The sequence below is a fragment of the Camelus ferus genome, chromosome 4 (assembly GCF_009834535.1).
Source record: "Camelus ferus isolate YT-003-E chromosome 4, BCGSAC_Cfer_1.0, whole genome shotgun sequence".
NCBI lineage: Eukaryota > Metazoa > Chordata > Mammalia > Artiodactyla > Camelidae > Camelus > Camelus ferus.
Window position 1 is genome coordinate 17,573,479 of NC_045699.1, and position 10,467 is coordinate 17,583,945.

A 10,467-nucleotide genomic window follows, 5' to 3' on the forward strand; every position below is an offset into this window, starting at 1 on the left:
GTGAATGTATAGAAAATAGGTTTCAGATATTTGCCACCTGAACTTAAGTTTCATCTTGTGTAATTCTCAAACCCTTTGTTTTCTTCTTCATGCTCTGAAGATGGTTCTTCCCTGGGTGACTCCTAAGTTCACTGGCTGCTCCATCTCTGTGCCTCTGCAGTCTCTCCTCTTTCCGACCTTGAAAGTTGAAGGTTCTCAGAAGCTCTAGGTCATCTTCTCACTCTACATGCTCCTCATAGGGAATCACATCTATTACCATACCCTGGTTTCCAAACATGCCACATCAACTGCAAAATTATTGTCTCCAGGATATACATGGCTTTTGATTCCGGATCGACATATTTGTCGACCGATGGGCTGTCTTTCATGTTTCTTGGGCTCTTTCTGGAGAACATCTGCTTTCTCAGTGCAGTTAGGAGTCAAACAGAGAAGAAACGTCTTCAGTAAGCACTGAAGAAAAAAACAAAGGGTTTGAGAATTGCACAATATGAAACTTAAATAATTATTTACACCTTCACAGGATTCTGGACTGAATCTCCATTCTGCCAGGACGTGTGTGTGTGATTCTGGGGAATCATTTAACTTTCCTGAGCTCAGCTACCTTAAATAGAAAGTAAGTGAATACATTCCCAGGGCTGCTGTGAGCAGTACATACACGAGAACATTTAACAGCACATAGCAGAGTTATCATCCACTGAGTGAGGGCTAAACAGATAGTGACTATTTTCTTATTTTTTCATATAGATCTAAATGGGAATAGTGACTTCTACCCCCCTCTCTGTAACTGAAAAGCACGGAGAGTCTGAAAAGCGGAATTGGGAAAAAGTGTGTCATCCCTTGTATGTAGTTATATACATAATATAATATATCTGGATGTATACACATATGGCACCAATGTATATACACATATACTATAAGATATACCACATCTATAATATACCACATATCCATCTGCTGGTTCTCGTAGTTGGCACACGTCCCCCTTCCTCTCTGCTTTCCTGGATCCCATTCTTTCACTGCAATCACAATCGCTTCCTTCCTCCCAGTGTAGGAGTCCCCACTGAGCTCTCCTCATCCACCCTGCATTCAGCTCCACTCTCCATCCATACAGCTCTTTCGTTTTCCTCTTGGGGTTCTGGCTGTCAGTTTCCTCTAAAGACTACAAAGCCACTCACTGAAAGGAGAAGTTGAGTGAAAGTTCTTGTTTGTCAGAAACTCTCACATGAAGTCACCCTCTCTGCCTACCTCACTGCGGGTCCAGACTGTCCTGCCTTCCACAGAAGCACAGTAAATAGAGGGAATTCTGCCCCATGATGAACTGGGGGAGAATCCAGGGCCTCATCTGGGCCTCTCTGTGGGCACTTCCACTTCTGACTGCACTAGGAAGAGGCTTCCCTGCTTCAGGGCTCTCATTTGCTCACAAACCCAAAGGTCACGAACCATGGAGTTGAAAGTCAGCAGCAGCTTGAGAACCTGGGAGGAGGACAGCGACGGGGAAAGCACTCACTGGAAAGGGGCGGGTCCTCAGGAGAGGGACCAGCATAGACGAGCTGCACTGAGGGAAAGGCTCCTCCAGTACGTTACTTTCCAGAGGAGAAAGGACTGAAGTCCATGTGAGAGCATGGAGTTCTGCCAGAAAGATGCAGACACCAGCAGTGTCCCCAGCAAGGGTGACACTGATACCACAGCAGCCTGCAGACCACTAGAAAGGACAAGGGTTACTCCACTGTCACCTGCAAACCTGTTTCCTCCTTATGACCCAGTACGTTTTCATAGAGCAAGAAAGACTTTTCTGGAGACAGTACAGTCCAAGGACTTCTTGACTTCTTGAATTCCATCATGTGTAGCCTCTTTCAAAGACTAACAAAAGAAAACAATGCTTGAACAGAAGGGACACAGGCAGGGATCTGAATACATTTAGCAACAAGTGGGATAGAGGCTTCCAAGCAGGACATATAGCAGTAACCAGCACACTGGAAGAGCAAAATTTATAAAGGCAATGAAGATCTCTATGGAAATTCATTTATTTAATTTAGGAAATTTGCAAAGGTGATATGGATGGATTCATCATCTTTTTCTTTCCAGTCTATATATCCTGCATTGAAGAGGTACATTTCAAGTATATTTTGAGGTATAAATATTTATAGAGGTATTTATACATTATATTTGGAAAACTTCCTGTAGGTTAGGGTCCAAAAAAAAAAATAAAAAATCATTCCTTTCTTTGTGCTAAAAACAGCATTTTATCAATGAATGGTGTTTTAATAATATTTTTTATTTTGATCCTACAGTATTATTGTATGATGTTTTAATAGGCTCAGGCTGGGAAAATAAATAATTACAACTACACTCATCAGTGTGGCTGACTTTGGAGATCAAGCCAGACTCTCCCTGCTATGTATCCCTTTGAAAACATTCAGTGCTTCTGTCTGGGAAGTGCTTACTGCTCCTCCATCTTGGTTATACTGAGGCTTCGTCAGTACCCAAACCTTAATCATGGGTGAAAAATAAAGAGATTCTTCACTGGACTCCTTCAGCAGCAAATGGAAAGTCCCGTCTGGGCCTGAGGGAAGGAAACAGAAAGGGCATCTTTGGGAATGAGAACAGCAGGCTGCGCTGACCGGTATCCTGGGAAATCAGTGAGGTCCTGGGTTACTGAAAAAACACAACACACACACACACACACACACACACACACACACACAACATGAGAGCTGTGAGGTTAGATTTTCTGGAGGACTTACTGAGGATAGCCTCTCTCAGCTAGCTCTGGGGAGGCAAGGGAGAGGTCAGCATATATGTGATTTTGGTGAAGGGGGTACGTGCTATTAAGCTCACATCCTGGCACAAGGTTGTGCTAGTCCGGAAGAGAAGATGTCTCCGTTAATGGTTTCCGTGTTTCCCCACATATGAGAAGATGAAAACATAGGGTTCTTAAAATGTTCTTCTGAAATTACCTAACTGTCTGAAGATCTGTTCTGTCAGGTTTCCCTAGAACACAGAGTGCCTCATTGCTGATCTCTGCTCTGAACTCCTTTCAGGGTGGATTGGAAGTTGGTGGCTAGTGACTTCATTCTTGTACAACCAGATGGCCAGGGACATTTTAGTTGTCATCCTGGAGACATGCAGAGCTCACATGGCCAGAAACTGTGAAGTGCTTTTCCTTTTCATTTCTTTAAGGGGAAGAAGTAATTCGGTTTATTTTTTTACTTACGTATGTTTTAAGTGGAGGTCCTGGGGATTGAGCCCAGGACCCTGCGCATGCTAGGTAGGCACTCTACCACTGAGCTATTCCCTCCCCCTATTTTTTTCTTTAGTTTTTAAAAGTTCTTTGTCTTTATTCTCAACTCACAAGAAAACTCGAGTTAAAACAAAATAGATTCCAGTAGTCTGATGCCGTTGGGTTAATGAACTTACATTACTATATTTCCGTGAAGAAATCAATCATAAAATCTTAGACTTTTTTTTTCCAATCAGCATAAACTCTACTCCCATCTAAGTATTGAACAGAGATTTTGTCCATTTTTTTCCTTCGAAGTTAAAGTCTGTTCAGCTGACTCATACCTCACACGGTGTTGCCCTTCAAAACAACAGACAGTAACCTTTGGCATTAGAAGTGGAATCAAGGATCCTCTGTCCTCTTACTCTTTTCCCTCTACTGATTTCCTTAGTTCCTAAATCTCCCATTGATTTTCACCCTTCACTTTCTTTAATGGGCCTTCCATACAAGTCACTGCAACCTCATGAAGGTCTGTCCTTATAGCTCTGGTTTGCTTGGAATCGTTTGTCCCTCCACATTTCTATTTCTCTCCAGCTGTATAAGTGAGTGTGATCGAAACAGGGTTACTCTGAGGACTGAGGTAATATTTTAAAGAACTTAGAAAGTGGCTAGTCCATAATATGCAAACAATGAAATTATCTTTTAACATCATGATTACTGTTACTCAGGCTAAGATCAGGATCTTTGGAATCATCTAATTCTTTTCCTTTAATTCTAGGTTTCACAAAGCACTCTTTGTGTTGCCTGAGTGGATCTATCACCTAGATAGATGCTCAGCGAGGCTGGCACCCACCCTCCTGCCAGACAGGGGGAGCCTTCCAGCAACTGGGGTTCTGGTTGCCAGTCTCCTGATTGGTTTGACTTCTTCCTTCTCTCCTCAGAACTGATTACACATGGATTAAAATGACAGAAAAATCCGTCAGCTGGTCTTGCAAAGCTGAAGGCTGTCCTTTGATCCAAGACTTGGGCTTCTTTGAACTTCTGGCAGCAGCAGCCCTGCTCCTGCCTTTCTGTTACTCACACTGACCCCATGTCTCCCTCCGCCAGATCCTCGTCCCCACCTGCGCCGCAGTGATGCTGCGCCTTGGAATGCGGCGCCGTGTCCGCAGAGTATCACTTCCCTTCCTTCACTTTCATGTCACTGAGACACTTGTTTCCTTTTTGCCCACGGAACAACTGAAGGATTTTACTTTCTAGGAAAGTCGCAATAAGAATCCAAAAATCGAAAGTCTTGAAAATGACAGGGACTGCAGCCCCGCTGCCTTTCTTTGCTTCCCTTCACTGTTCTCACCTCAGCAGGAATTAGAACTCATGCAGGAGCAGCAGGAGGATCTTGCACAATAAGCCACTAAGTGAATATAAGTTATAAAACTTTAAATGAAGAATCAAACACAAGTAAAGGAAAGAAGGCTATTTCTCTCGACACAGAAGCCCTCTGCATTCTCAGAGGGAGACAGAGACAGAGGAACAGAGAAACCCACCAGAATCAACTGACTGAATGAACAACTTCACGTCACTAGTGTCTGGGATGTGAGCTTCTAATGAGAGACACACCAGCACTGAACCCTTTGTGCCCAGCTCAGAAATCTGAGCATAACACGGGTTCAATAGTTTAAATAAACAAGAAAATCTGTATTTGGGAAACTAAAAGGTATTTGTCTAGCCAAGGTGAAACGATTAGAATTGGATTATTCCTCTACCTACTTAGACAAAACAAACTTTGGCTCTCAGCATCTGCTGGCTGGTGACACTTTTGATACCTGGGGACATGGGTCAGGAGAGGAGGCGGCTACCACTGAGGACCAGGGTCCTTCACACAAACACTCCATGAGCGAAGGCACGGGTTGGAAGGTGAATTATCCCCCCGACAAATAAACATGTCCATCCACACAAAGGAAATTTTCAAGTCCTCAGGATGTGGTGAGCCTCCCCTCAGGGAGTGGGTCTAGGGGTTTAAAAAACCGGACCCCGTCACTCAAGAGAATGTGTGTGACTACATGTGATTTCCACTTTGTGAGTGAGGTGTTTCTGGGAGTTAGACTCTCCACCACCACATTCTGCTGAAAAGAACCAGGATCCCTGGGAGCGGTTTTGGCACAGACCGTGGGGACTACAGTTCCCCAGTAAGAAAACGGCGGAAAGAAAGGGCGGCGTCTGTCACTGTCCTGACCCCGTGTTCCCCTGCAGCACAACCACATGCACCTGCATGAACGTGTTCTAGAAGGAAGAGAAACATCAGAGAAGCTCATTCGTTCATTATCATCAGCCTCTTTTGTAAATCAATCGGTAAATAAAACCCAACTCTAGTTTCAAAGAGCTTCACTGCCAGAGGTGATCTGTTAAATCCCTGAACACACACAGAAACCGCAAGGCTGTGGGGACCTGCTTCCCTGTGTGAAGTAAGGGGGTGAAAAGGAGCCTAAGGTCAGGGCGAGAACTGTGTTCCTGCAACAGAGAAGAGCAATAGTTATGTATGAGACAGAGAGACAGGGAGGGAGACAGAGAGGATGTGTGTGTTTACATACCTTCAGCGCTTCTGACTTGATGACAGTGACCTTGGTCACCTGACTGATCAATACCTATTTGGATGGGCATATCTGAAGTTTACTGGGAAAATTAAACTTCTTGCAAATTATTAGGTTAGATTGATGACATCTTCCTAGAACATACTGAGAATATATGAATGAAAATCAAAAAAGGAAGTGAAAGTGTAGAAAATGTTCAGAAAATGAAAACTATTATATCCCTATTTAATGGCCTTGCTTAGAAAGAATGTCATCAGAGAATCTACCTCCAAGGTTCACCCAGACGCCCGTCTCAGCCAGGCCAGCAGCACCTCACTCGCCCCATGGCCTCTGTGCTCTCTCTAGTGACGGCCTTGCTAGTGTTCAGCTATGGCCCTGGTGGGGCTCTGGGCTGTGACCTGCCTCAGAACCACGTGCTGGTTAGCAGGGAGAACTTCGTGCTTCTAGGCCAAATGAGGAGAATCTCCCCTTTCTTCTGCCTGAAGGACAGAAAAGACTTCCATTTCCCCCAGGAGATGGTGGATGGCAGCCAGCTCCAGAAGGCCCAGGCCATCTCTGTCCTCCACGAGATGCTCCAGCAGATCTTCAACCTCTTCCATGCAGAGCGCTCCTCTGCCGCCTGGGACGCCACCCTCCTGGACAAACTCCTCACTGGACTCCATCAGCAGCTGGAGGACTTGGACACCTGTTTCGTGCAGGTGATGGGAGAGCAAGACTCTGCCCAGGGAAGGGCGGGCCCTACAGTGGTGCTGAAGAGCTACTTCCAGGGAATCCATCTCTACCTGAAAGAGAAGAAATACAGTGACTGTGCCTGGGAAATTGTCCGACTGGAAATCAAGAGATCCTTCTCTTCATTAACCAACTTGCAAGAAAGGCTAAGAATTATGGATGGAGACCTGGGGTCACCTTGACATGATTCTCCCTGACCGAGATGCCATGTCACCCTTGCACATTGGTCTGTGGTCATTTCAGAAGACTCTTATTTCTGTTTTAATCACAGAGTTTACTGAATTAATTCAGCTAAGACTTTGTCAGTAGTATATGAAAGAATGTTAAAAATATTCAGTGCCTAAGCGATGACCTTCAATCATGTAATTTATTTATTTATTGGTTGGTTATTTATTTATTTAATATTGTATCTTATCATTCATATTTACATTTTCATATAAAAAATACTTGCTTTCTCACTGTATTAAGATTTAGAAAATGTTTACATTTCCATTTTATTAAATTTGCAGTTATTTATTTATTTATTAAATTCTTATCAGAGAAAACTCCTTGAGTCCGCTTAGTCTGAACACCTAAATCCAATCCCTGGTTTCCTAAACGAAACTGAAGAATAGATGGTAATAATCACCTACTCATTCATTTATGCAGTCCATGTCAGATGGATTAAACGAGTATCAAACGAGATAGTGGAACTGCCTTTCACAAGCACAGATGAATAAATCCAATACAGTACCTTCTGTCTTAAAACTTTTAGTCTCATAGGGCAAGTCATAAAAAGAGGACTCATATATTTTTTCAATTTTCAATTACATTAAAAATAGAAGAAGAAGTAAGGGAAAATTATGTTTTCACATCAGAAGCTTTAGATACAGATAATTTTTAGGGGATAAAGGAGAGATACCCTTTCCAGGGTGCCTGGGAGGTATGTAATTGTAGAAGCCTTATTGGCTGTTGGGCAAATGGGTCCACAGTAAAAATACAGTGAATGGACACAGGAGTTTGTCTGAGATGAAATCAAGACACAGTTGTTCTCATCATTAATCTTGTTTGAAAAAAAAATAGCAAAAAATAGTGTTGACTTTGGATTTGGCAATGACTTTTTAGATACACCAAATGCATGAAAGAAAAATTGGTAAGTTAGATTTCATTAAAATTCAAAACTTCTGCTCTGTGAAAGACACTGTGAAAGAGAATGAGAAGATAACCCACAGACTCTTAAAGACTCATATCTTATAAAGGACTATTTTCCAAAATGTGCAGAAACTTAAAACTCAACAATAAGAAAACCAATTAAAATGGGCAAAAGGTCTAAACAGACTCCTCACCATAGATGACATACAGATGGAAAATAAGCATCTGAAAGTAGTTCAACATCATAAATCGTTAGGGAAATGCAAACTGAAACAATGCTAAACCACTACACTTCTACTAGAACGACTAAAATTCAGAACACTGACAACACCAAGTACTGGTGAGGATGTGGAACAGCAGGAACATCCATTGTTGGTGGCAATGCAAAATGGTACTGCCTCTTTGGAAGACACTTTCACAGTTTCTGACAAAACCAAACATACTCTTACCATGCAGTCTAGCCACTGTGCTCCCTGGGATTTACCAAATGAGCTGAAAATTGATGTCTACACAAACCCATGCACACGGCTATCTGGAACAGCTTTATTCATAACTGCCAGATCTTGAAAACAACCAAGATGTCCTCCAACAAGAGAAGGGATGAACTGTGATACGTCCCAACAGTGAAATACTATGCAGCACTACAAAGAAATGAGCTATCAAGCCATGAAATAAAACACGAAGGAAACTTATAAATGAGTATTAGTAAGTGAAATATACCAACCTGAAAAGGCCACATACTATATGACTCCAACTGTTCGACAGTCTAGAAAAGGGCAAAACTCTGAACACAGTGGCTGCCAAGGCTCGGGGTCGGGGGAGAGGATGAATGGGAGGATCACATTCTGTTGATGCTATAATGGTGGATACGTGTCTTCCTGTTCCCAGAGTGTAAGTGGGAACTTTTTGGCCCTACGATGCCTGTGCAATCCCAGCTATTCCGCTCCATGACCATTTAATGTTCCAGATAACGAGGGAGCTGAAGGAGGGAAGGGAAAGTCTAACTCATGGGACATGGTCTTTGATTTTCTCACTTTTAAACGCCCCGAGCATTTGTAGTTTTTGTTATTGTACCCTCGTGGTAGTATTATATCAACAACATTTAATAATTAAAAGATATCTTTACAAAAACAAACAAAGGAACCAGAGATGACGGGGGATGCACAACGCCACCCGCTATCCCTCATCACCTTCAGAAAGTGAAAGCTGGCTCTCAAGACGGGCTGAAACCGACCATCTGTTACTCTAAGCCCGAGTGCTGGCTACCCCTACACTTCTCCTAAATGGGGCTGAGGCAGAAGACATGAGTCTCCTTTTAGGAAAAAAACCCAGTATTTTGGAAATATGTAACTCTACCTACAATAGAGACAATCTAGTCCAGAGCATGTAGTAATTCAGAACCAATTAATTTTCTCTGATTTTATGGAAACACTTTGGGAGAAATTTTGCCCTGAGTAGGGGACGCAGGAGGCCTTTCTGGCTGACCTGAGGAAACAGGCTCCCAGAGGCAGAGTGCGGGGCAGGGTCGCAGGCAGCCCGGTGGATGCGTGGCTGTGTTATGGGGAAACTCCTAAAGTCATGCAGGGGCCGCTGTTCAGATCTTCACGTAGCTGAAACTTTATGGAGCTCTCAGTTGGAATCTTGGAAAATTAGGGAGACAGTGAACTGAATTGCTGGAATCCATGGTGTGTGTCACAAGAGGGGAGATCCTGCGCCCATGGCATCAGGGGATGAGGTGGGGCACAAAGACAACGTGGGGTCTCGGTTGAAGACAGGGTCCTGTATCTGAGTGTGCCCTCGGTGTTGAAGGGGAAAGTTCACGGTACTGGTGAAAGATGGTCCTGACAACGTGAGATCCAGTGACAGAGGGAACTCTGGGTGGAGAAAGGCATCCAATGGTTATATGGTGAAAGAAAGGAAAGTAAGTGGGTGGTAGAGTCTAGTCAGAGGGTGGAGGCCAGCAGTAAGGAGGCCAGAATGAGCAAGGACAGTGGATCTCAAAGGTGACAGTGAGAAGTAGCTTCCTGGCTCCACAGACAACATAATGTCTGCTTCCTTGGTTACTCGAACTCCTCAGAGAAAAGATCTTGCTGCAACTGGTCCAGAAGGCCAACCACCAAAGGAAGCTTGGGCAGGTTCTTGAAAGAGACAGGAAATACAAACTACACTCAATAGCAGTATGGGGAAGGGCAGGCCTGGCAGGGGTCACACTCTCCCCCCAGTCTACTTTCATGATATCCTTTTTCTTTCAATTGAAGGATAGTTGATTTACTGTATTAGTTTCAGGTATACAGCACAGTGACTTGCTATTTTTATAGATTTTCACCATACAAACTTACCGTAAAATACTGACTCTATTTCCTGTGCTGTACGTTGCGTCCTGGGGACATTTGTTTTACAACTGCTAGTTTGTACCACTTAAACCCCTTTATCTAATTCTCCCCTCCCCTCACTCCTCTCCCCTCTGGTAACTACTAGTTTGTTCTCTGCATCTGGGGGTCTGTTCCTCTTTTGTTATATTTGTCATTTGTCTTGGTTTCTAGATTCCGCATAAAAATGAGAACACAGCATTTACCTCTCTCTGTGTGACTTACTCCACTAAGAGTAACACCCTACAGGCTTTTTATAGCCGCTCCAGGGCTTGATCTCACAAAGTTTCTCTGAGGTTCCTCCTCTTACATCAACTCTAGGCTGCACCAGGGCCCTGGAATGCCACAGGCAATCTAGGAACAGGGATGCCTGAAATGACAGGAGAGATGAGTCATCTTTCCCAGAGAGGAAGTAGGCCCAGCGCCATGTCAG

General features: G+C 43.6%; 1 protein-coding gene across 1 annotated transcript; it reads left to right on the forward strand.

Annotated features, from left to right (window-relative positions):
* The first annotated feature begins 6,071 nt into the window (after window positions 1-6,071).
* Window positions 6,072-6,716, forward strand: LOC102512910 (interferon omega-1). The gene has a single exon (XM_006180370.3). It carries the CDS (start codon window positions 6,129-6,131, stop codon window positions 6,714-6,716), a length of 588 nt encoding a protein of 195 aa, XP_006180432.2. The 5' UTR covers window positions 6,072-6,128.
* The last annotated feature ends 3,751 nt before the right edge of the window (window positions 6,717-10,467 follow it).

Excerpts from the sequence above, each read along its gene's own strand:
- LOC102512910 (XM_006180370.3), top strand. The coding sequence starts at position 6,129 with ATGGCCTCTGTGCTCTCTCTAGTGACGGCCTTGCTAGTGTTCAGCTAT.